The sequence below is a fragment of the Daktulosphaira vitifoliae genome, unplaced genomic scaffold (assembly GCF_025091365.1).
Source record: "Daktulosphaira vitifoliae isolate Bord-2020 unplaced genomic scaffold, ASM2509136v1 Scaffold_1, whole genome shotgun sequence".
Taxonomy (NCBI): domain Eukaryota; kingdom Metazoa; phylum Arthropoda; class Insecta; order Hemiptera; family Phylloxeridae; genus Daktulosphaira; species Daktulosphaira vitifoliae.
This window is the reverse complement of record NW_026099572.1, coordinates 63,195,005-63,222,027: the sequence shown is the minus strand read 5'-3', so window position 1 is coordinate 63,222,027 and position 27,023 is coordinate 63,195,005. Positions and strand designations below refer to the sequence as shown.

General features: G+C 25.6%; 6 protein-coding genes across 15 annotated transcripts in view; 3 read left to right on the top strand and 3 right to left on the bottom strand.

Annotated features, from left to right (window-relative positions):
* Window positions 1-53: 53 nt before the first annotated feature.
* Window positions 54-4,143, bottom strand: LOC126894775 (ubiquitin-conjugating enzyme E2 T-like). 3 transcript variants are annotated; one of them, XM_050666027.1, is made up of 5 exons: window positions 3,978-4,143; window positions 3,384-3,502; window positions 3,231-3,300; window positions 963-1,167; window positions 54-284 (listed from the first exon to the last, which is right to left on the bottom strand). In XM_050666027.1, the coding sequence occupies exons 2-5, from the start codon at window positions 3,490-3,492 to the stop codon at window positions 189-191; spliced, it is 480 nt and encodes a 159-aa protein (XP_050521984.1). In that variant the 5' UTR covers window positions 3,493-3,502; window positions 3,978-4,143; the 3' UTR covers window positions 54-188. The 3 variants fall into 3 exon arrangements, with proteins under 3 accessions (XP_050521984.1, XP_050521985.1, XP_050521986.1); XM_050666028.1 differs by having other exon boundaries at window positions 3,982-4,143; XM_050666029.1 differs by lacking the exon at window positions 3,978-4,143 and adding an exon at window positions 3,601-3,622.
* A 459-nt stretch (window positions 4,144-4,602) lies between these two features.
* Window positions 4,603-6,136, top strand: LOC126894773 (la protein homolog). Its single transcript, XM_050666024.1, has 2 exons — window positions 4,603-4,885; window positions 4,952-6,136. The coding sequence occupies exon 2, from the start codon at window positions 4,960-4,962 to the stop codon at window positions 6,022-6,024; it is 1,065 nt and encodes a 354-aa protein (XP_050521981.1). The 5' UTR covers window positions 4,603-4,885; window positions 4,952-4,959; the 3' UTR covers window positions 6,025-6,136.
* On the bottom strand, window positions 6,129-7,943 carry LOC126894778 (NADH dehydrogenase [ubiquinone] iron-sulfur protein 5). The gene is made up of 2 exons (XM_050666035.1): window positions 7,650-7,943; window positions 6,129-6,279 (listed from the first exon to the last, which is right to left on the bottom strand). Exons 1-2 carry the CDS (start codon window positions 7,848-7,850, stop codon window positions 6,178-6,180), a joined length of 303 nt encoding a protein of 100 aa, XP_050521992.1. The 5' UTR covers window positions 7,851-7,943; the 3' UTR covers window positions 6,129-6,177.
* Window positions 7,944-9,292: 1,349 nt separating this feature from the next.
* LOC126894776 (vesicle transport protein GOT1B) lies at window positions 9,293-11,046 on the bottom strand. Of its 5 annotated transcripts, none has more exons than XR_007701510.1 (6): window positions 10,756-11,046; window positions 10,601-10,692; window positions 10,347-10,525; window positions 10,161-10,252; window positions 10,036-10,100; window positions 9,293-9,833 (listed from the first exon to the last, which is right to left on the bottom strand). XR_007701510.1 is itself a non-coding variant. In XM_050666033.1 (6 exons), exons 1-5 carry the CDS (start codon window positions 10,778-10,780, stop codon window positions 10,090-10,092), a joined length of 399 nt encoding a protein of 132 aa, XP_050521990.1. In that variant the 5' UTR covers window positions 10,781-11,046; the 3' UTR covers window positions 9,293-9,833; window positions 10,062-10,089. The 5 variants fall into 5 exon arrangements, 4 of the variants coding, with proteins under 4 accessions (XP_050521990.1, XP_050521988.1, XP_050521987.1 ...); XM_050666033.1 differs by having other exon boundaries at window positions 10,062-10,100; XM_050666031.1 differs by having other exon boundaries at window positions 10,171-10,252.
* Window positions 11,047-11,398: 352 nt separating this feature from the next.
* Window positions 11,399-15,429, top strand: LOC126894772 (signal recognition particle 54 kDa protein). Its single transcript, XM_050666023.1, has 9 exons — window positions 11,399-11,567; window positions 11,629-11,805; window positions 11,890-12,119; window positions 12,459-12,609; window positions 12,673-12,821; window positions 14,269-14,530; window positions 14,612-14,720; window positions 14,816-15,082; window positions 15,184-15,429. Exons 1-9 carry the CDS (start codon window positions 11,490-11,492, stop codon window positions 15,273-15,275), a joined length of 1,515 nt encoding a protein of 504 aa, XP_050521980.1. The 5' UTR covers window positions 11,399-11,489; the 3' UTR covers window positions 15,276-15,429.
* A 716-nt stretch (window positions 15,430-16,145) lies between these two features.
* The window catches only part of LOC126894769 (uncharacterized), an 87,967-nt gene continuing 77,089 nt past the window's right edge, over window positions 16,146-27,023 (top strand). For 2 of the 4 annotated variants that reach the window (XM_050666017.1, XM_050666016.1), the window contains exon 1: window positions 23,681-23,995. In XM_050666017.1, coding sequence (XP_050521974.1) covers window positions 23,993-23,995 — 3 coding nt within the window. In that variant the 5' untranslated portion in view covers window positions 23,681-23,992. Of the gene's footprint in view, window positions 16,378-23,677; window positions 23,996-27,023 lie in introns of those variants that run through there. The other 2 variants (XM_050666019.1, XM_050666018.1) reach the window with 2 other exon arrangements.

Genomic DNA, 27,023 nt, shown 5'->3' with positions numbered 1-27,023 from the left:
GAAGATAGGAGATTCATTAGTCATTGAATCAATCTAAGGATAGTAAAAACAAATAGAAATTATAATTAAATATATTTTACAAATTTATACAAAATATTTAATTAAATATTAATAAGGTATATAATATATAAAAAAAATTGTTTATAATAAAAATAGGTTTTAGAATTTGTAAAAATTGTTATTTAAGTTTATTCTTTATTCAATTTCGATGTGGTGGCATGTATTTTAGTGATATTTCTAGCTTTAGATTCATATAACTCCTTGTCAGTCTTGAATTCTTTTGCCTGAATTAAATTATAATAATAGTTAAACATAACAATAATAACTTATGTAATGTATATAATAAAATAAAATAAAATAATTTACAAAAAATTCACTTTAGAAAAGTAGCAAGATAAGTTCATGCTCATTGGCTTAATTTCCAGAATTTAATACTCACTCGCATTTTTATTATGATAAATAATTTGGGGGGATGTGAGATTTAAAATTTAATACCAAATCAACTAATGAACATATTTAATATCACAATAAAAATATATAGTAATATATTTTAAATTCACAATTACCCAGAATAGTTTATATATTTAAAACATTTATTGAAACACCAAAGTTACTAACCAAACCAAAAATTTTTTAAACAAACCGTTTTATTTAACGCTAAAATTAGTACATAGTAATGTTAATTATGGTAATTTCATATTACCAGTTTCAATAATCATAATAACATTCAGACCGATATAACACACTTGGCCCATCTAAACTATTACTTTAAAAACAAATTATTTATGAAATATTTCCTTTATTACTCAATACCAATTTATTTAAATAAGGAAATATAAATGATGTGCTATAGGTTTTTATAGTAAAAATTCCAATAGCTAAGAAGCATTTTAAATAAAAAAATAGTCCCCTTTTCTTTATAGATAAAATATGTGTATACATTAGGTAGATGAAATACTTACAATATCAGGTACAAGTGGATCATTTGGATTTGGACAATTCATTAAATTACATATAGCAACCAAAACACCTTCTAGTGTAATAAGTGGTTTCCAAGCACCTGTAGGAGGCATTTTTAAAATATCTAAACATATTCTACCACTGCTGTCTATATTTGGATGATATATCGGAGTTTTAAATGTCACTCTAGGAGGTTCAAATGGATACCTAATGAAATAAAAGATTTTAAATGTGTAATAAAAATACAGATTAAAGTTAATTAAATTGAAAATATTTGGTTAAAAATTACTTTAAAAACTAAAATGTGTTAGTAAGTATAATGAAATATTCTGTATTCCTTAGGTTATAGAATAGTTAAAAATGGTTATTTAATAAACATAACTGCAAAAATAAAATTTTTACAAATTGTTTCAAAAATACTATTTCCTATATTATGGATAAAAACAAACATTTCTCTCTAACATTTATTTTATCATTTACTTTTTTTAATAAATATAAATAAAAAATTGCATGTTCTTTAATTAAATAGCTTAACTAGATAATTGATTTATTTTTGATAAAAATTCATTTTTTTAGGTTTATATAGTAACACACATATTTTTCATTTTATAAATTATTTTATATTTTCAGGTATACATATAATGATTTATAAAGTTATAAAATAACAACATAAATAGGGTATTTGAAATCTGGTAAGACACTTATTTTTTTAGAAACTATTGAGAATTCTAAATTTTTGTAAAGAGAAAAAAAAATAAGATTTAAAAAATTCTACAATAATATACAGTTTTTTTTTTATTTCTTTAAGAATAAAAATTCTTATTTATCATTTTCTTAAATAGGAACCCCTATTTTCAACTTTATAATTTGATAGAAGAAAAAATTACAAACAACTCTTTTATTGAAATGTTTTTTATTCGATCAACCATTAGCATTTAACAGATTGCTCAGAATATTTTAAAAAACAATTCTCTATTTCAGCCTTAGTATTTTTTGATTTCTTTTATATCATAAGCACAATTTAAAAAAATGTTTGGGTGAAATAATTTAATTTCTCTCCTTTTTAAAAATATTTTTATAAAAATTTTCATAACTTTTAAGGGAACTGTGTAATGAGGAGAATTCAAACTCTTTAGACCCCCCCAAATTGCTCTTGTAAATCAAGTTAAAAAGTTTTTAGATTAAATATTCCAAATAACTATCACTTTACTTATAATGACATTTTAACTGCTCTTTCTACCTTAAAAAATAACCAGTCAAATGGCCCTGATTGTATTTTTGCCCATTTTTTGTACGAGTATCAATTATTGAATGCTTATCGTGTTTACTTGCTTTTTCATATCTCCTTAGACAAAGGCATTTTTCCTACAGTTTGGAAAACATCTGCCATCACTCCTCTTTTAAATCAGACAATCTATCTAATGATTCAAATTAGAGACCTATCTCTATATTATCTTATCTTGCTAAAATATTTGAATCAATCATATATGATTATGTAACAAGAAGTCTCAACTATGTAATTATGATAACCAGCATAGTTTGTCCTGGGAAATCTACAGTTAATAATACCTTGATTTTCTTCTCCTTTATTCTTGATAGCTTTTGTAAAGATGAGCAAGTTGGTACCAACTTTAATGATTTTAATAAGACATTTCACTCTGATCATGGAATCCTTATAAAAATTTAGTAATTCTATTCTTTTGTTGTTGAAGTCTTATCTTACCAATAGAAAACAATTTGTAAAAACAAGGGAAAATTTATCAATTATTGAGGGTGATGTCTTTAATTAAATAGAATTTAAGATCTTTTAACATATCATTGAAAAAAATTGATCTGAGAAAAAGTAGTGACAGACACAAAAAAAACCCATCATAGAATAATTAATACCTTCTTAACTTCGCATTGAAGTTAAAATCAATGGTGTAAGTTACTGTTTATGGATATCTTTTTTGGCATTCTCCAAGGTAGTAAAGAAAGTAAAAAAAAATTCAATATTATTTTTGGAAAATACTAATAATTTTTGAAAATATTAATAGAAATTTTTTTATGAAAATTGTTCTTACGTAATTAATTAAATATTTTAAAAATTAATTGTTTGAACTTGTAACTATTGATGTCTTTTAAGATTACTAAATATTTTCCTTAACAATACAAAAATATACTCAAAATTTTTATTTATTAATTCAACTTTTTTGATTAAAATAAAAAACTCTTATGATAAGGTGTAGGTAAATATAAAACCCAACTTATCTAAATAGTGGTGTATGTACCTTGGTGGTAGTTCTAGCTGCAATTTAAAAATACCGTTTTCATAAGGAGAGTCTGGAGGGCCTTTGAGTTCTAAAAAAAATATGCAAAAATCATTAATATATTTTTATAAATAATATAATTTTTATAAAAATATAGTTTAAATTAGTACTCACGAGCCTCTAAAATAGAAGTAGACCCTTCTTTAATGTTCACTTCCATTCCATCTGGGGGTTTACATATTAATTGGTTTAATTCTTTCTTTAATCGTGGAGTATTAAACATTATACAAAATCTAAAATAATAGTGTCTATATAATAATATCTATAATAATTAAATAATCATTTTAGACATTTCATGACTAAATACCAGATTTATACTCTCTTAAAATACCTACAAATATCCTCTTTATATTCTTTTATTGAATTTTAAACACAAAATAGGTTATTTCTAAATAAAATTAGAAAAACATATAAATATAATCAATATATGTAATTTTCCAATTTTAAGTATTCAAAATTATAAAAATTATTATAAATCAACACATGATCAAAAAATATTTGTTGAAAATGTTGCAAGACTTCAAGAAAAAAAACTGAATTTTTTCATATTTGTAATAAAATGTATTTAACTCAGTCAACATTATACTATTTTTAACAAAACAGAACTTAATTTGTTTCTTTTTTCATATAGATAATTTTAACATTTAAATTATTTTTAATAAAATATCTTTAACAGGAAACACAAAAAAATAAAAACTTAAACTTTACCTACACTTTGTTCTTTCAAGTAGAGGAACCTTCTTTTTCAAACATCCATATTTTGTCACAAAACACTACTGATATTAATAAAATTTGATAATTTTATCATCTTTAGGTTTTATTAATGATAATTGCATAAACCGAAGAAAACGGATTTGCTTTTTCCACGAGTCTTTTATACTACGAATACCAATACTCCGATTGAAATATAATGTAGACAATTGTATGGAAATAACTAACAAAAAGCCTTACCAAAATATAAATTCTATGTATTAAAAATAATTATTCAGATAAATAAAATATACTAAAGGTATTTCATCTTCCTCCGCACACAAATTTTTTTAAAGTTTTATGAACAAAATAAGCTTTATTTCAACAAAGTATCTTCAAAATATGTTGATCTTATCTATCTTAATTAAACACTTCAAAAAAACTATTCTTGATATTATAATATCTATCAGAGTATTTTTCGAAATGAGGGAGATGTAGCCAAAAAAATAATTTGAATTAAAATGTTCTAAGTGTAATGTGGCAAAAGTAACTCTAGGAATTTATGCACCAATGCCCACATTTCTGTTTATTTAACCTCAAATATACAAATAGAATACATTACTCTTTACGTACTTCATGATTGTTAATCGTAAGTTGTTCATCTAAACATTATTCTTTGCAATAACCTCGTGTTAACACTGACAAGTGACAAGCACGCATGATAAAGCGGCTTATGTTACATACCGCATAGTACATATTCACATTTTTTTAATTATCATAGAATATATTTACTGTAGTTGTAATTCTTTTTTGTTTTTTTAATTATTTTGAAATAGTTAAAATTTCTTTGTAACTTGTTGGTTTTTATGTTTAAATAAATACATTATTTAATTAAACACAATTCATTTAGTTAAATAACATACTGTGTAAGTATTGAAATAACAAATAAATAGTTGTAATTCTGACTTAATATTAATTAATTTATATTTTAGTTGATAATATGGAGTCAACTGATGTCAAAAGTGTTGAAAATGTTAATGATGAAGTTGATTCAAAAATTCTCAAACAGCTGGAGTACTATTTCAGTGACACAAACTTACCATATGACAAATTTTTACAGAACGAAATAAAAGAAGATGATGGTTGGGTTAAAATCAGTGTTTTATTAACATTTAAGCGATTAGCTTCTATTTCTAAGGATCCATTGGTGATTGCTAATGCAATTCAGAAAGCTACAAGCAGTATTGTAGAAGTAAATGAAAATAAAGACAAGATTAGGCGTAAACCAGAGAAAGTTATACCTATTGCTGATCAAGAATATCTAAATGAAATGATTGAACGATCTATTTACTGTAAAGGTTTTCCTAAAACGGCGACTATGGATGAATTACTCGATTATGCTGCATCTTTGAAAGATTTTAAAATAACTAAAGTTATCCCAAGGAAACAAAAGACAAAAGAGTTTAAAGGTACTCTTTATTTCACTTTTGAAACTAAAGAGCAAGCTGAAGCATTTTTAAAACTTGAATCTGTTAAATATGGAGATGTAGAGTTGGAAAGAGAGTGGGAAAAAGATTTCCTTGACCAAAAAAAAGTTGAGTATGATCAAAAACTTGCTAGAAAAGACCAAAAACAAAAGGCAGAAACTGAAAAATATTTCAAAAAAGGATATTTAATCAAAGCTGATAATCTTACTGATGCTGTCTCTGTTGATAAAATTAAAGAAATTTGCTCTAGTTATGAGTGGCAAGTTGCTTTTGTAAAAATTAATGAAGATAAATTAAGTGCTTGGATTCGATTAAAACCAGTTACAATTGCTGAAGAATTATTAAAAAACATAGCTGATAAGACTAATGACCTAAATATTACTTTTTCATTGCCTGAGGATAGTGTAGAACAATCTGTATTAAATGAAATGACAAAAGAGATGAAAGGAATCCTCCAAATGAAGGATAAAATGAAGAGGGAAAGAAATAAGAATAAAGGGGCAAAAAGATTCAATAATAAGCGAAAGAATGAAGATAGCAACAGTGCTAACAAAAAACTTAAAACAAATGGAAATTAAATTTAATCATTTGTTTGTTAATATTTTATAATTAAACCAATAAGTAAATATGATTATTTGTACAAAACTGATTAACTACCATTTAAAATTAAAACAACTTTGAATATAAATACTCTACATTAACTTTATTTTTACAAAACATTATTGATTTATTTAAAATGTATGCATAACAGGTGGATTTTCATATTCTTTTCCTTTACCTTGAATTTTAGCTTGTAATGATCGTTCCTTTTGAATAGCATAAATTCTCGTCATCTTAAAAATTAATATATATATATAAGTTATTTATCTTAGAAGTTTGTGTAGTAAATTAATCAATACTGATATTCTAACATATACTGAAAATTTTTTATAACCATATAATGATTTTTTCCAATATCATCTATTTATAATCCTTAAATAATTAAAATATTTTTTTTTAAAGAAGATATCATTTACAATTTAGAGAATAATATAATTGTAATAAAACTTGGAATTTTATTTTTAGATTGTTTTTTTCCTAGCATTGGAAAACAAGAATTATTTTGGCTCAAAATAAATGATAAAAAAAAATGTCATGTTTTTTTAGTAAGAGTAAAATAAAATTTTAATTTCTAATTGACTTATCATGATAAGTCAATTTGGGTTCTTTAGTTTTTTTCTTTCTAATAAAAAATCTTAAAATAATTTAAATTGTAAGTATTTACAGTAAGTAAATTATTCAGTATCAAATAAAATGTAACAGTTCAAAATTTGATTATACTAATATGCTTAAATAGTATAAAATATATGACTTTAACATGGTCTAAAAATGCATAAATTAATTTTATGAAAAATTTCAACACAATGATAATTGTATCAAAAGTTATGTGTTGTTAATTAGATCTGAAATACACACACACACATATATGTATATAAATGTATGTATATATAGGATAATTAATTTTTTACTCATTTTCTCACAACCTTTTCAATAAATCATAAACTATTCTTTATGATTTTTATCAAAAAAAGTTTTTTATACCAGTAATTGACATTAAATTTGATAGTATACTTGCAATGAATAGAAGAGAGTATGTCTATTAATAGACTTGAATTAACAAAGATAAGATTTTTTTATTTAAATTAGTCACTAGTTCATGTGACAAAATATAAAAATTTTAATTCAGTTATTCTTAACAATGATATATTATTAGTTCATTGATCTCAGATTAGTTAATTTATAATGCTGAAATAGATAAAAAAAACTTATTTGTTAAACTTGTTATGATATAACAAAAATTTTTTATAATTTTTTTTTCCTAGTATTATCAAATTAATAATTGGGATTCCCATTAGAAAAAATTAAAGCCGAGGTTTTATATTCCTGAAGGGAAGAAATATATAATAATTTGACTACATAATACTATAGTTTTTTATTCAATATAAAAAATTAAAATTTATTAATAATTTTGTGAGAAAATGTGTGTTTTACTCAAAATTGATCATTTTGTTTTTAAAAATAGTATTGGGAAACTTATAATTTAATTAACGATCAATTTTGCATCAAAAATATTTAACATAACATTATTAAATAATTTATACTATTAAATTTAAACAAGTTAAAAACGTTAACAAACTAGAGACATTCAATCTAGTTTTTTTACTTGTTTTTCACGAGTACAGCATTCTTTAAAATCTTCATAGTAATCTTGACATTTTTGATAGCCTAGAGGATTACCATAAGCTTCAAAGCAGTTCATCATTCTCATCTCAAACTCTGCACAACGTTGGCCTAATTGAGCAGTCATGATAGGACCAGTCAAGTCGGTAATAGGATTGCGAATAAAAGGAGTAAAAAAAAACATTGCAAAATGATGTAAAAAAACAAAAGAATATAGATTAACCAGTACTCGACAAAAAATTTAATTATTGGACATAAATGTTAAATAACTCTTATCTCTAGTCAATCATAAAACATAACATATGTTATCAAAATGTTCAAGGTTACTGTAAAGCTGATAATATATACATTTTTTTCACTCATAGTTTGAGATGGGAACTATCACGTATCGACTAATTTATCAAGCGACTATTTGTCGCGTAAATTTTTGTCAAGTGACTTTTTCCGTGGTTCGACTATTTTAATACAATAAAAAGAATTAACCAAAACTGACGATTAATAAAGTTTGTGAATAATTTGAAACTATCACCTTATTACTTATTTAGTACTGAATAGCATGTCCAGGCGTTTTAAATTAAGGGGCTTATTATCAAAATTTTCGTGTGCTTATTATGTAAGCAGTTGGGTTACTCAATTTAATTAATACTACCCTTATAACACGTTAAAAAAACTGCTAATATTATATTAATTTTAATTTAAAAATATCACTTTTTTGATATAATAATAAATTTAAATTACAAAACAAAAATTGAAAAATAAACGAAAGTTTTATCAGGTCTACTTAGGTAAATAATTATTTCAATAAATAGTTTATAAAATAGTTAAATTTATACATAATATCATGTATAATCATTATTACACATAACGATGTGTAATAATAGTGACGTAACGATACCGATAAAATAAAAAACAAACTAGTTTAAATTAACTAAATTATTCTTATAAAATAAACCAGTCATCTACCACATTATTTTGTTTGGCGACAAATCACAAAAGGAGATAAATTCTTTAACAGCACGCAACTGTACTCCAATTAATTCTTATTAATACAAATTATTCATTTGAATAATTTTTTAATATATTTCAGTGGATAACACAAAAAAATATTTGTTCATTTTTGATGACTTATTATAACTTAAAATGGTTTGAACAGGTGCATAGTCACACTTTGGGTTCTAATATGTTCATATTTTTTTCTTATTATGTATCAGTCCCTAAAAATTATGAAACTTACATATTAATTTAAACAAAAATATTTTTTTTAAAGAGGAGAAATTAAGATAAACCCTTCAAACATCTTATCAAATAACACTTGATATGCTAATTTAAAATATTTAAATACATTTTAAATATTAGGTTTTCGAACGCTCTTTATAATGAGCTGAAAGTAGACAAATCTCTCAGAATCTAAAGCTAAACTATAAAAATGTTCTTAGCAAATATCATTATATTAAATTTCGAGAGGGGGGAAGGTTAAACTATCAAGTAAGTTTGCAATAGCTTATTTTTAATCTAATACATAAAAATATATGAATTGTTACAGAGTAAAATAAAAATAATTTTACTATCCCTCTAATTATACCTAACCTTTGAAATTGTTTTAATAAGATGATATTGTAAAGTAAATAATTTAAAAAAGATTTTTTATTTTTTAGTCACTTTCAAACATAAGCATAATATAATACACTTATATAATATAATATATCTGTACTTTTAAACTTTTATTCTCTACTACAAATTTTTTTTCTTAGCTGAACTCCATACAACAAAATCCAATTTTAGAAGTCTTTTGTTTATTTGTTTTAATGAACTTGTGATATGGATCTATGGAGGTAGCATACATTGTCTACTGATTTATTTTTTTTTATAATTAAAATCAAGAAATATATTTAGAACAAAAATATTCTAAAAATTGTAACATTTAAAATACTTGTAAGTATTGTTTCATCAGTTTTTTAATATAAATTTAATATTTTAAATAGCTTTATAAAATTAAATTTTTATCTTACAAACATACAAAGTTTGCTATTTTTAAAAATTAATTAGACAATTTTATGTAATTTATAAATGTATAATAAATTTAAATAATAGATAACAGGAAAAGATCCCAGGGAATGTCCAGTTAGTAGTATTAAGTTCTTATTATTATTCACAATCATTGAAAACCCTAAAATAAAATTTAAAATATTACAAAAAGAAATATTTTTTTAATAAATATTAGGTTTTATAATGCAGAATAAAATATAATATATAGAACCTGAAATATTAATGCCTAAAATACGCTATTAATATATAACTTTCATAATAGAAAACATTTACAAAAGATAAATTATAATTTCTTAACATCTGATTTTTAATCTATTGTTTACCAATATTGTTTCATTTTAGTTCATACCATAGTTCGACTAGTATCACCTGCAATCCTATCTAATATCTGAAATTATATTGAAATATTTAAATATTCAATCAAAATTTATCAGTTTAATTAAACTACATTTACATACTCCACTTAAAATTGGCAGATTTAAAAGTGTGCCCAAAACAGGAACTCTACGCATAAAATTTATTACTACTGGAAAGAAACCACTAGAAAAGAGATAAAAAATTATAAAAATAATTTATTGATAGCAAAATTAATTATAATTTTTTTATTTTTCTAAATTATTAAAAACTAATATACCTGAATAAAAGAATAAATCCATAGATTTCTAATAACATTCCCACTAATGGCCATCCAAATAAAACAACTAAGATACCACCAAAAAATGAAACCGAGGCCTTTATCTTATGACGTTGAAAAAAAAATTTTAGAGTCCTTGTAACTCCTATTACACAGCTTAATCCAACAATGAATAGTATCTTAAAGTTATTAAATAATCAATATTTTAAGATTACTGCATCTGAGTTACATGATATTAATAGTATGTTACTTACATTACCAATAGCTAGCAATCCTTTGTCAAAAAGTAATAACATACCCAAAAATAAGAATGTAATCCCAAAGCCGGCTAGTCCGACTCCAATTTCTAATTGAAAATAAAAATTTTAAGCTTATTAAAAATCACAGACAAGTATAAAATTTGACTTACTTTGCAAATCTGTGATTTCGAACATCGATAATATTGAATAAAAACAATTTTTTTTATTTCAACTTAACTATCATTTCCAAATGTTACCTAAATAATTATTTCAAATTTATTATACACCATTGCTGTAGCAATATAAAAGTATTACTAAAAGTTGTGAAAAAATAAAGTGTACAAAAAAAATTTCAAACTATTCCATATCATTTAAAATTTAACGTAGCTATTGTTTTTAAGTAAATCACTTGGAATTCCACGACTCATATTCAGTTCGTACATCAAGATAATTTACGTATACCTAACTTATCATTAACGTGTTTGAAAATATCGTTTTATCACAGAAAAACTTCTATGATTATGCTGTTTTGTGGTTTTATTACGTTTTGATATCAACGTTATTTGAATCTATTTTAAATTTCTAAGTTTAATTTTATATATTAAAAAAAATAATAATAACATTTCATTATTCAAAAATTTACTCCATATATAATTTAATAAAGCATTTTTCTTGACAATATTAATTTTTTTAGAAATATGATAAGATAAGATTATCATTTTGAAGTTTGGAAACACTGTTTATGACTAACCTTAATATTATATTCTGTATACGTAGTATAAAGGATTGCTATCAGTAGATTGATAATTATAAATGAAATTTTTGATTAGAAAACAAATAGTTTGCATGGCAAAATCACTTATGTGAATCTTTGAGACATTTGTTTTTTCTAATTGAAATCAAAATGGTTTTGGCCGATTTGGGCCGAAAGATCACTTCAGCCCTTCGGGGCTTGAACAATGCTAGTGTAATCAATGAAGAAGTATGAACATGTTTTTTTTAGTTTTTAATTAAGGATAACTTATATTTTTAATTTTTTGTAGGTTTTAAACTCTATGCTTAAAGATATTTGTGCAGCACTTCTCGAAGCTAATGTAAATGTTATGCTAGTTAAAAAATTAAGAGAAAATGTTCGTAATGTTATTGATTTTGATGAAATGGCTGGTGGCCTTAATAAAAGGCGCATGATACAAAGTGCAGTATTTAAAGAATTAGTTAAAGTATGAAAAAAAAATTGTTTTATATAGGTTTTACCCCAAATATTACATTATCTTACAAAAGCTTTTAATTTATGAAATTTGTAGTTAGTTGATCCAGGAGTAAAATCATATCAACCTGTCAAGGGACGCCCTAATATTATAATGTTTGTAGGGTTACAAGGTTCTGGTAAAACAACAACTTGTACTAAATTAGCATATTATTATTTAAAAAAAAATTGGAAAACTTGTCTTGTTTGTGCTGATACTTTTCGAGCTGGAGCATATGACCAATTGAAACAAAATGCTACAAAAGCACAAATTCCATTTTATGGAAGGTAAAATTACTATTAAAGTATCTATTTTTGTTTTAAAAGTTAAAAACTATTTGTTTGCTTTTTTTTTTTTTTATTTAAATTGAATTTTGCTATAAAAGTTGGCAATTTTTTTAATACAATAATTATAAGAATGTAAATCATCAAAGAGAGACTTAAATATTAAATCTAAATATACTTAAATCTTAAAAAATTTAATAATTTTAGATAATATTGTCTGATGTATGGCAGTAGTACAGAGTATTCTAAGTTATTGATAAATTTTATTCATTATCATTAGAATTATTCTGTTTGTAAAATTTGAATAATTATTTCAATGAAAAACATTTAAATATTTTTTAGCTACACAGAAGTTGATCCTGTTGTTATAGCTCAAGATGGTGTAGACATGTTTAAAAAAGAAGGTTTTGAAATTATTGTTGTTGATACTAGTGGACGCCATAAACAAGAAGCATCATTATTTGAAGAAATGTTGCAAGTTTCTAATACTATTGTAAGACTACTGCAGTGATTTTATTTATATTATTATTATTAATTGAAATAATATATACTTTAGAAACCAGATAACATTGTTTTTGTGATGGATGCAACAATAGGTCAAGCTTGTGAAGGCCAAGCAAAAGCTTTTAAAGAAAAAGTTAATATTGGTTCTGTAGTAATCACTAAACTTGATGGTCATGCCAAAGGAGGAGGAGCTCTCAGCGCGTAATAAAATTTTGACAAATTATTTTTTGAATTTTTATAATGAAGTATATTTTAATTTTAATGGCAAAGTAGTGCTAACACACTTTGATTTTGATATATTTCCCTCTATTTTTATAAAATTAGATTAATAAATGTTTCAGTTAAATAAAAAAAAATCCAGTTTAGTATTTTGTCTGGAAAGTCAATAATAGAGCGAGACTTTTTTGTGTGAGACAATTAATAGAAATATATAGGAAAAAGACAAAAAAGCTGTGTATGGTATTTATAGATTTGGAAAAAACGTATAATAGAGTACCGAGAAGGTTTTTTTTAAATGGGCATTAATGAAAACAGAAAACTCAAAATGGTACATTAGTATAATAAAGGATATGTACGATAGCACTTGTATTCTCGTAAAAATTATGAGCGGAATAACAAAAGAGATTAAGGTAAAAGTAGTAGTGTATCAATATTCTTCCCTTACTTGTTTTGTATAGTGATAAATGAATTTACTAAATAATACGAGGAGAGGTATTGTGAGGCATGTTATTTGCTGATGATAGTGTTAATAAAAGAAAATAGAGATGAAATTAATCAAAGGTTAGAAATGTGGAAATCAGCTATTGAAAGAAAGGGACTAAGAATAAGTAGGAGTAAGGATTAGTTGTACAAAAGAACAGTGGTATTGACGAGGATAATATAAGGGTGGCCAACTCCAAGTATTTGGGATAAAGACAAGGAAAAGAAAAAGATATATGTTTTATTTAAAGACATGATATTGACTTGATTTTATAGTTAACCAAAGTATAAATTTCAAAATGACTAGAATTCTCAGATTATTAGAAAATAGTTCTATTATAATCAAAATTTTTAGTTTTATTGCATATAATATTTATAAAACATATACATGTCCCTGAAATTTTTTCTACTAGTTCATATGAAAAATCATTTAAAAAAACTAAATATTGTGTAATTTGATTATCCGTCTAACCTCAAAACTATTTAATTTGTTTAGTCATGTGATTTTATTATTATATTGCTTTTATACTTAATCTAAGAGAGTTAAACTTTACTTACCTGATTTAGCTCATTTGATTACATAATTATACAATCAAACATTCTTTTTTTTTAACGCCTTATAAGCCCATTATGGCTAATGAAATTTTCTTAACCATTGATACTCCGGGATGAGTGGTTAGTTTGTTGCCAGAGAAAGGGATAGCGACTCCAATTACTGAATTGATCTCTCATTCAGCAAATAAAGCCGCCCATGACCGAGTTTCAAACCTGAGGCAGTGTATGTCAAGCACTGCTGTGTTATCAACTCGGCCTTACTGTCCTATTTGGATGGTGTGGCCAAGAATATCTAACATTCTTAATGAAATTAAAAGTTTATAATATTTTTATTTTTTTAATATGTATATTTTTTCACTTTCAATCATTATTTATTTTTGTATTTTATGACTAGCGTTGCTGCTACTAAAAGTCCAATTATATTTATTGGTACTGGTGAACACATTGACGATTTTGAACCTTTTAAGACTAAGCCATTTGTATCAAAATTACTTGGTATGGGTGATATAGAAGGTCTTATTGACAAAGTAAATGAACTTAAACTAGAAGATAATGAAGAATTAATAGAAAAAATTAAACATGGTCAGTTTACTATTCGTGATATGTATGAACAATTTCAAAATATTATGAAAATGGGACCATTTTCTCAAATAATGGTAAGTTAATATTGATTACTAAGTTAATAATAATAATAACTAAAACTTTGTATTCTAATTTAAATTATTAAATAATCTTAGGGTATGATACCTGGTTTCAGTCAAGATTTCCTTTCAAAAGGAAGTGAAATTGAGTCAATGGCACGGTTAAAAAAGCTTATGACAATAATGGATAGTATGAATGATGGAGGTGATTATACATTTTATAGTTAATTTCATGCTCAATAAAACTTTGATTTACTATTATATTTAATGTAATAATACTATCATAATGTTTTTCTGTAGAATTGGACCATAGAGATGGAGCAAAACTATTTACTAAACAACCTGGTAGGATTATCAGGGTATCACAAGGAGCTGGTGTAACTGAGCGTGAAGTAAGAGAACTGATATCACAGTATACCAAATTTGCTGGGGTTGTAAAAAAAATGGGTGGCATTAAAGGACTTTTTAAGACTGGTGATATGTCTAAAAATGTAAACCCATCTCAAATGGCCAAACTTAATCAACAAATAACCAAAATGATGGATCCAAGAGTTTTACAACAAATAGGTGAGAAAACATTTGAAATAATAAAATATTTATTATTAAACTAGTAATTAATAAATTAATTCATATTTATAATATATTATCTTTTCTTCCTAAAACTTTAGGTGGTATGCCAGGATTACAGAATGTTATGAGACAGTTACAACAAGGTGCTGGCGGTGGTTTAGGAAATTTAATGGGAGGGCTTGGTAAATAAATATCTTTTAATACATTTTCTTAAAATGTATCTTTTATGTACTGTTAGATAAAACTTTGTATAAAAAATTCCATAAGATAAGATGACTTCTTTATATAAAAAAATATATTTGTATATATTCAAAAATTAAATAAAGAAAATGCTTGTTATATTATTTGGTTATAATTTTTTTTTTAATTTAACTTTTTATTAATATTTCCCATAAATCTAAAATTAAGCTGGTTTCTCCCTAATTTTTACTATGCTTGACTAATGTTATTAGTGTGGAACATTTAAATAAAATGACATTGTGATCATAATTCGTCTGTATAATCTATAAGTAACTGCCTAAGGTGATAAACACTCACATATAGATTTTTTCATAAAATGTAAGTAGATAAATATTTTTGCTAAAGAAAAAAAATCGTTAAGTAAAATTAAAATAATTAATGAAATTTTGTAACTGTAAAAAAATATAGAATGACGTTTAAGGGACGTATCACAAATATTGAGTATTTTCTCAAGACAGTAATAAGTTATTTAATCTACAGTTGAATAGTTATAAAAAGACCTCGGCTCTGTATATAATCAAGATTTCTTTATGACAAATGGTTTAAATATTTCAATTATATTTAGTTAAATATTTTAAGTTCTAATGTACTTTTAAAAATAGTTTGATAATTTTATTAAATTAAAAAAGTGTACATAATATTTCGTTAGTATATTTTTCATCGTAAAGTGTAAATACTTAACTTATTATAGTATTTAAACTTAAAGTTAAGTTAACCTGTTTATCTCATAATCACATGTCTTGTAGCATGTTCGGAGATGGCACAACGGCAACGTAGCACGCAGCACATGCATTATAAGGAATTCTCACAGCATGGCCGTCAACCCGATAATTATTGTTCCCTCCAGTCTGCCGGGTCGAATTCTACAACAGTATTGAATGATATTCGTTGTAGTGTTGATGGTGCGTAATATGTTTTATCTAAATGATCAAATAATATTCGATAATAATTTTTAAAGTTGTGTCTAGAAAATTTAGTAAATTTTATGTCTTAGTATATTTTTAGCAAGTTTGAAAATTTAAATACGGCGAAAATCTAACCCTACTTACAAGGTACTTATCTTATCACTGTAATTTTAATATTTATGCATTCAACTCAACTTATATGAATGTACTAAATTAGTTTGAGTAAAACTAAAATTTGTATTGACTAGTGCCATGTAATCTAAAATTTCATTGTTTGTGTGACCTTGAATTTCATGATTTTTTATTGTGCCTTTTAACGTTGTTTTAATGAAATATGAAAATTCACATGGATTGTGTCTATTACTGTTGTTCGTACTTAAAATTGTATTATTATTTTTTTAATTTATAGTTTCAATTTTTCTTGAAGTCTTATTATTCTGCCCAAGTCGCTGTTCGAAGAAGTTACTGTTAAATATTCGAATATAATGTTTTTGGGAACCTAGAAATTTTTCTATCAACTTATTTTTTTAATATGTAATTAAAATAATGATGAGTGCAAAACATGTCCATACCTTTTTTAGTAACTCAAAGTTAAGAAATTACTTTTACTTACTCTTTTTATATCAGATTAGTTTCATTTCAATAGTGCGAACATTACTAACTAATTTAAGCTCGAGCAAAATATTATGTTGAAACCAAGATATATAAAAATAGATCTTTAAGAGTAGAAGAAACCTAAAATTTGTCTAAACTATTCCTTAATTTTTAAATTTAACGCATAGTATCAAATAAATCGACTTTAGAATAGCTACTAGTTTTTGTTGTAATAAGCTAAATCTTCACAACTCGTTTATGAAACTACAAGATTTACTTTCTCTAAGTAATATTGTCCCAGATAATGTCATTGGCAAACTTGTAATTAATTACGCGTTCATTATGATTCATTATAACATAATGATGCAAATGTAAAATATTTATAACTTTTATGAGAAGGTTTTAAAAAAAATAGAATTAAAAAAATTGTGACATAACTATTGAAATATTTTAGTTAATGTTTAATTAAAGAGAGCCATTTCAACCAATTTTTTTAAACATAATATACTTATTTCATAATAATATTAATAAAAAATATGTGTATTAATTAGAACAAGTAGTTTTTAAATTTTCTACGTTTTCTTATCCGTTTGTCCATAAAAAAATTTGTCGTTTAAAAATATATAAATGGTTTTTTATTTTTCCCTACATATAATTTACTGTATTCTAGTAAGTCGCAATGAAAATAATTATAACGAGTAAATGAAATTTGCATGTTAACTAGTATAAGTATTCCATTTATATATCAAGTTTTCAAATATTGGCCTCTCTTGGTCTGGTTGGCTGTATAATTATAATCTATAAAATACAATATTTCCCGCCAAGTCAATATCCTTTGAGAATACGAAATTATTTTTATTCTATTCTATAGCAAAGAAATTAGTTATTCGACATTCGGTCGACAAGTCGACAATGGATATGAGACATGCGTGTCGTTGATTCATTCATTGAACCTTAAATTTTTCACTCGGTAAATTGTAGTGTTCCAATACATATAACACACAGCACTGCTCATCGTAACTTGATGTAGTACTCTTTTGAATAGACATAATATAATAATTCTACAACGTATCGTTTTCTATTGTAAATATTTTAGCGGCCGAATGTATTGTCATTAAATACATTACTGTAATAGTATTGTGTTGATTATAAAATGATTATTTTTTTTTTAGAATAGTTAGTCATGTTATTTTACTTTTGTAGCGGAGTTATTGGTTTTATTAAATAGGATCTATGATAAAGGCGTGTTACCAATGTATTCGTTTACAAAAATTTGCTGTCGACCGACCGATAAAACCAGTAATTCTGTTTTTTACGTCGTGGCTAACTTAGTGACCTTGAACCAATAGCTACAAGAATGTTAACCCAGGAGCAGACAGAAATCTATAGACTGGCGTTTAGGAAGTGGACTCATGATTAAAAAATACTATAAACGTTTGTTGCATAGTAATTTAATGTTCCATGCTACTTCTATAAATAATAATTTTCAAAAATAATACTTTTTGTCTTGTGGTATCAAGTGACGTCTTAAGAAACGGGGTAGGAAGAAAATTAAATCTATCATTCCAACTCCCAACCCGCTTGCGGTTGACCGTGACAATGAAATTAGTTTCTACGGTGTGTTTATATTGTGCGTGCTGTGCTGTACTGTTGGGGAAGGTTGTTATGTCGTGGCAGTCACTCTAATGAGTGGGCCTGACGTTTACCACTTCACGATACGTATCTATCGTCATGCTATTCGATTATACCGACACCAGAAAAAAAAGGGTGCCCGTTTGTTTGTCGTGTATATTATTACATTAAGATACCTTTAAAATGCTATTTATTACTTTTTGTGGTTTTAAAAAAATAATTGAATAATATTACAGTTTAATTAATAAATAGGTGTTTCTATTATTTGAATCTTAGTCATTCTTTGATTTTTGGTTTTAAGAAATAGACCACTTCCTGTTTGACTCCAATTAATATCGAATTTTTTTTATTTTATCTTTTTTTTGTTTATGAATAATGAAATATCTATATTCGGTGTTAGTTTGAACACTAATTATAATTATATGATATAGCCTACTTAACATAATATATTAGAGTTGAAATAAAATAAAATTATATAGATTATAATATAATTTAACATTGAAAGATACTGTATATTTCAGAAATAACAATATCATATATAAAAATTTAAACAAAATAAAATCATAAAATACTGGTTGAACAGAAATAAATCATTTCTGTATCAATTTTATAATAGATTGAAAATTTCAAATATTCAAGGTTTCATAAATTTAAAACAACTAAACAATAGTTGTATACGTGTATAAAAAAAATGGAAAATCAGCTAAATGAAGTTTGTCATATTTATTATTTTTAATTGCTTTTTATTTTATGTAGTGATGAGTTAATTTATTTTTCATCTATGTTATATGTTAGGCTGTAAATAATAAAAACAATTTTTTTATTATATTTAAAACGTTTTATAAACATCTTTCAAAATATATATGTCCTAGTAAATTATTTTAAAAACTTAAAAAAAGTAATTGTGTGTTATTAATTGATGTATAGTCATTGACACAGTTCTCGTTTATCATCGCTCGTTCTTTATGTTAAATATTGTAGTGACTTACTATCGCTAGAAAAAATGTACACATTTATATTGTTTTAACGTTATAAATGGTTTTATTTTAATAACAGCTTTCAGTTTTCACTTATACCGTCATTTTAAAAATAAAACCACGAGTTTTATTGTTTCAGGGACGGTTATATTTCTCCTCGATTATTTATGCGACATTTGTGCAATACATTTTGATAAAGAAAAGAAAGTCTTGAGTTTAACAGTGTTTTTCTAAAACAATGATCTATGTTAATACTTGTTAACAATGTGAGTACACGTCAAAGATAATTGGCCGGGTTGGTCCTCTATGGAATTCCTGTAGGGCCCGAAGGGAATAAGAAAGTAGATTATCTTATTCATCTCAGAATAATGTAGTTAGATTGTTTTAGGGTTGTATTAATATTGTTTTATATAAGTATATGAATTTTTAAAGTTTAAATAAGAATTATTTATTATAAAGAATATATCTTTATAAATTTTTTGGTTTACTGGTTTTTTTAGTTTTATAATTTTTATAGGTTTTTTAAAGTTATTTATTTGTACACCCAGAGAAAAACCTCGATCTATATAATAAATTCATTGTTCAATTTGATAAATTGAATATTTTTTTTTCTTGTCTTGAACAATAATTATTTATAAGAATAGTTATTTTGTTCGTATTAATAAAACATTATCATAAACCCTTGATAAAATTTCTCTTTCAATTTTGATTGAGGTTTTTCTTTGGGTGTATAGTTTAAATGACCTTTAAGAATCTTAAAAAAAGTTCTAAATTACTGTGAGGCGTTTGATCATCTAAGTTTATCATGATAGTAGTAGTTAATAAAAAAATAAAATTTCTATAAATTATATATATTAGTATGTATACGCCAAGCTTAAAAGGTTAATTTTATTATTTTATATTATTTATTATATAAGAAGTTGGCTAAAGAAGTTTCTCTTTGTTTAATTTTGATTATAATTAAACAAAGATCACGATAGCGTTATACTAAACTAATTAACTAAACATATTTATAGCAAAATCATTAGTTGAAAGTGTAGAATTATTTATTAATAGGTATGCATTTAATACTTACGTTTAAGTCTCTAGTAAAATTTAGTAGTTTAAAAATAATATGTTAACAATCAATATTGATTATTTTTCTCTTCTAAGAATAGAAATTTAAAATTTTAAAGTATTGTACATCACATTACATAGTCATTTACTTTTTTTTTTATTTATGTTCAAAGATTTATACATGTGAATGCAATTTTGGAGGTATAATGTCATACACTTAACAAGTTAAAACTTTTTTATAGGCGTTTTAAATTAATTTTAGATAGTAATTAAAATAGTGTTGCAAAACATTTCTAAATTGACTACTTATATCATCTCCATTTGCAGATCTTGATAACTAAATAATTATCGTAGTCTTATTTATTTTTTTAAATTATTGTGTTTCTTCTTCACGTTTGAACTTTCACTTCTCCGTACAAAGCTGTGTATATAATACTCATTACTCCTCCCAGGTAATATTTATTGCCTTAATTTTATTTTGATTATGTATTTTACTTCATTAAACGTGTATTAATAAAGTAAATTTTTTTCACCTCGAAATTATTATTTTTTTTTCTTAGTAGATCTCGATGGACATGAAAGGTATGGGTTTATTTTTCTCGAAAATGAGTTTATGAACTTCGTTGTTCAATTTTGTTTCTCGTTACATTCATACTATTTATTTTATAATAGTTTAAATCTATAGATTTTAATTGTCGCCTGTATACTCATAGTTAATTATATTCATTAGTACGATTAAACTAAATTATTGCATTAAATTCTTTCATTTCATTTGGGTCATCTCAAATTCACTTGTGTTGAAAAAATAAAACAAATATTTTATAAACTCACAAAATGTTTAAAACTTTAAAAAGGTTTTGTCAATTAAAAAGTAAATTTGTTGTTATTATGATTTATTTTTATTTTATTTATAATGTTATTTAATTTAACAAAAACTATCGGTGTGATTTCTAAAATTTTCTTTTAACTATCCAAAATAAAGTTAAATTTTTTTAAGGAATCAAGTTTAGTTAAATCAAAAAAGATTTTGACGAAATTGTCAATTACTTTTAAAAAATATCACTTTATTAATGTTGACACCAATGAAATAAACCGTACTTTAATCTGATTAAGTACTGACAGTATACATTTATTAATGTCTTGTTAGTAATAAATATTTTAATTAAAATTTTTTATTCACTTACAAATAGAATTTCTCAGTACATATTTCTACCCGATTCACTTAAATGGAACATACGCCATGTAACAGTCATCCACTGAAGTGGCTTTACACGAATAGTGTGCTATGTATGACATTTTGCACTAAATTTGCATAACTCGTGCTGGCTTAAGTGAAATAATAGCGTTTTTTATGATATTCCGGACAAAGCAAGAGCAAGAGTACTCAAGAAAAAGAAATGCAATATTTTGTTTACTTTTTTGTTTTGTGTTGAGCTCAAAATTTTGTATATTAAGCACAAAATATCACTTACTCAGATAATTTAATATTTTTATTTTGTATAGAAAATATATTCTTGAATTTTTTGTACTGAACACATAGTTTAACGTAAAAAAGTTTTACATTGTTTATACAACTTTTATAATGTAAGGTAAAGATGGTTAAAAAATAATTGGATAGATTTTTTTCAATAAATTCAATTGCTATTAATTTATGTTGTATATGTTAAAAAAAAAATAGCTATAATGAAGATTTAAATAGCTTCATAAAAAAATATTTTGTAGATTATTGGTAATATTAAGATGCCGTGTCTTATATTTAATGAAATAAACGTAGACTGGTTCATTGACATTATATGGTTTTATGTGTTTAGACGAGTAATGCAATTTTAGTTATTATGGCAATAATTATGGTGTATGGTTGGTTGATATGTCGTTCAGTGATTCAGCTTGTTTGTTATTAGTATTATAACTTTTAACGGTGTTATAAAAGTGTATTTTTGTAGTAAATGATTAATTGAATGGCTTATTATTAAATGAATCGTTATTTATTCTACATATTATGTACAAACCTTCATAGTAATACCATTGTTAGTATTTATTAAAAATGTATAAAAGTATTCAATTAGATATTCAACCTAATTATAAAAATAAAAATTTACAGCGTACCTAATTATATTTATTTAGTTATTCTCTTAATGAAATTACAATAATTTTATTTTGAATTTTACCAACAACTTGCAATATTTTTCTTGATGAATTTTATGATAATGTGTTATAACAAGTCATTATAATATCAACAATATTATAACATATAACAATGTGTTCTAAATGTATTATTGTATTAACTAATCATAAATTATTTAGTTTTATACCCATGCGGAATTTTAGTTGGCACCTTCCCTAGGAATTATTTCCTACGTCATCATTATTGTATTTAATTTTGATATTGTTGAAAAATCATTTTAAAATTAATAATTTAAAAATAACATCACTAAGATTTTACTTTGCATTTTTTTTTAGAATTCTAATGTTCTACTTTGAATTTAGCGGAAATATGTAAACGTATGTTTATTATGAATCGGGTGTTCATAATTAACATTTTATTAATCATGTAGAAATCAAACGCGATAAGAGTTTGTTGTGAGTTTAATAAAAACACGTAATACTGGTATTGAGTTTTTTTATTTCAGTTTATTTAAAGTTGAAAAATAATTGTTGCTTGTGTTAAAAGCCGCAAGTAAACATTGAACGTTAAAGACAGCGGTCTTTAATTAATGTTTCAAAATAATCAAATTAATTGGGTGTGACTAAGATTTTCAACAACCACTTCATACGTAAACTAAATTAATCCTTTAATAATATTACAGATTCGATGGACACTTTTGATATTAGAATCCATTATCGGCTCATAAAATATTTAGCCGTTCCTAATTATTAAGTATGCCAATAAATTGATATGTTAAATATCCTCTCGATCTCATGCTTGTTGAAAATCGACCGTTATTAGCTATTCAAAAAAAAACAATTTGAACATATGGTTTTTGTTGGGTAAAGTTCAACAACGGAATAGAAAAATTTCACGTTACGCATGCGCCTAACTGTGCAGGCTGATGTCGGTTTGGTCGTAGTTACAATGTATGTGTATCGCACACCATTAGGCAAAAGTTGTCTGGTGATGAAGTTAACAAATTCGCGTAGTAGGAGTGAGCGTTCGGCACTTGCGCGCGCAAGTTCGCCCAACGTCGAGGACGCATCGCACCAATCTCCACAATCAGTGACCGGCAAGCGTCGGGAAGTCCGTTAGCGTCGAACGCTCGACAATTTGGTTACGCTTATTTAGTTACACGCGAGCTACACGTGTTCGCGGCCGTTATACGATGACTGTCGTGAACAAATGTTTTATAATTCCACAAGTTCGCACTTAATTTTTTTTAACTAATTTTTAATGATCATTTTTTATTATTGTGACGCGTGCCGTTCTGAATAGACGGTCAACTTTACTATGTGACGTGCCATTAAAAAAATTTTGAGGACAAATTGTCGTACCTTGAAAGATCTCTAAAATGGTACGTTTTTGTTCATTTTGAACGTATTTTTTACCTAATAATTTTCAACGGTTTTACTTTTATTTTTAATTTATCATTGTTCCGAGTTCAATTTTTGCGCTATAAATCTTATGGTTAAATTTAAATGAATGATTTCACTTATAATACCCAAGTTTATTTTTCATAATTATTTCAATTGAATAACATTTAAAATCTTATCTCCCATATCGTGCAACGTAAATATTAGTGCTAGGTGACATCAAATAAATATAACTTTGTTATCTTGCTTCTGCTTTACGGGCTTTACTCATAAAAAAAGATTCGTTCCACTTGAAATATTCCCAACTAAAAAAAATACTTAACCAATTTTAAATCGTATTTATCAAAACATATGACACTATTTAATTTACAAGTCATTTTCGTAGATTTTTATTTTACACTTTGTTTTGTAAATAAGCTCTAGATATTAAAAAATATGATTAAATCTTTGTTAAGGTTCTATAAAGTTTTGTTTATTTTCGTTTATAAGTTGAATTTAAAAGTAGAAAGGATGTTTTATATCTTTATTCAAATATAAAATGTCGATTCAAAAAATGTTTTGAATCGTGTTTGACATTTCAACTAAAATGTTAATTAGGAATATTGTATAATATTTATTTAGAAATTTTTTTTTTAGTTGTTTTTGATACGTAGCTTTTTATTTTACATTTCATGGTATTTGTAGTTACATAGACATAGCTAGAAATTTCTCAGTGAAATCGACTGTTGGTTGACTAGATATTTGCAACAAAAAAAATGCTTCGTTATTATATTGTTGATATATTTTTTCCCGTTTGATTAAGGCAAAACGTTGTGTGGGATTTATAAAAAATAACTCTTTACGTGCTTGCGTTTTATTCCGAGCACACTTTTCTTTTAGACATAGTTTTGTTGCTAAGGCTGACGATGTCTCTCTGTGATCCCCTTCGAAAAGTAAACATAGATAAACGTCAAGTTCTATCATTATCACCGTGTTGGACTCTCAACTATATTAACTTCTACCCTTAGACTTTACTTGCCCGTCACGTGATCGCAATATTTGTTTGTTACCCCTGTTAAACATTATACTCCCTCAATGCCGAGTTGACTGTAGATACATGTGCGTGATTATCACCAACTACTGTGGTTAATTAATTTATGGACAACTGATTAATGGTTTTTGACTATCAGCCATACGTTTCAATAGTAATTGGGATAAACATAAAATTGAAAGCGGTCAACCGTACTTAAAAATATGAGCTGCGTATGGTTTTCTCAATTAAACCATTTAGGTAGGTGGGTGTCATTTAAACGATTATCGTGCGTACTTTTGTGTTTGCTTTATAACCGTATCTAAAAAGTTATAAATGAAACGTGATTACGTGAAATGAAATTAATTTGTCGCGTGTGTGTTCAATTATTATAAAAAATCGAATGATAATACTTAAATGAGTTTATAGGCAAATTCAATTATTTATTGTTGTTCATTTGTGTTGGTTTTGAAAAATGGAACGTTAGATGGTATACTTAAAAGATAACTGTAGTTATTGGAAGACTGTATTGATTTTCAGTAGGAGACATCTTAAAAAAGTACGAGATGGTTGTAAAATTAGTCGTTTGCCAAGAAAATGTACGTATTTTTAATCGGTTTAACTGGATACGTTCACATAATTTGCACATTTTAAAATGAACTCTATACAATTAATATTTGGATAACGGGATGAGATTCTAAAATTTTAATATGAAAAGCAAAGCGAGTGTAATTTGTTNCTAAAATTTTAATATGAAAAGCAAAGCGAGTGTAATTTGTTTAACACGTCTTGAACGATACGCACGAAGTATTACCTGCGCGTGTCTGATAGGTGTTTGTTATTACTATTGTAAAAGTATTCAAGTTTATCTACAATTGGTGTGCAATTTTCCACCAATGTGCAACGTATGTGTTACCTAATAATTGTATGATTTGTGCATCAATTACAATCAATAAAAAGAAGAGTATATTGATTTTTTCAATGTGGAAAATCCAAATGGATATTTATCATCCGATTATTAACAAGTGATTGGCAATTAATGATTGTAAGCCAAGTTCTGTTTAGGTTAAATGAGTTGCCCTGTATAATTTCAATTTAAGTTTCAGTTGATTGTCGGTGATCGATACGACTATTTGTGTCATTGTATAATGTACATTATGGCCGACAGGTGATCATTTTTTTGATGTAATCGTTTACTGTAATGGCATGAACAGTTTACTCACTTGTACTTGTAAATAAATCGTGTCGAAAGAAAAAAAGGTTGTTGGCACAAAATTTGCAAGTTTTACAAATTATCTAATGAAGTACAACCGCTTTTGTCGGGTTTTCGGCGCGTCAGTGACGTAACTTGGAGAACGATTTACTTAGTAGGAGTCTCTCGCACAGGTTTGGTCGAATGTGTGGGCCGTTAAACTTATGTGTGTGGCGTTAAGGCGTTACGTTTGGTTTTGGATCAAATCGTTTAGAAGTCACACGCCCATCGTTTCTGTTTTCTCAGCGTGTTGCGTTTAACAATTGTAGGCCATTCACTGGACCGTTCCCGGTAAGGAATTAGCGACAGTTTGTTGTCGAAAAGAAGAAATAACGGCCTCGTAAACTTATTCTCTCGTATATCGCCGCACAGCCATCGACCGCTGTATGGTCGGCGCACAAAACCACCGCCACCGTGTGTTCTGGTCTATTGTTTTCGCATTTTAAAAAGATAACGTTACATGGTCCGTATCAGTACTATCGCGTTTCAAGTAAACGACCACTTTCGCTGAGTGTTGATCTCTTTAATCTGCGCACCATTACTCGCTGTGGAAATTAGTGACATTACTACTTGTGTAATTTATTCCATTATTATTTAGCCGATAGCATTGATTTTATAGATTCGAAAAGCGAACACAATAAAATAACGTAGAAATGGTACCTCCTTCGCAAATCTCTTGAAATTATTTCAATTTATAGAAATTCTATTTGACCATTTTAAAATTAGTTCTGTTCAAATTATTTGAAAT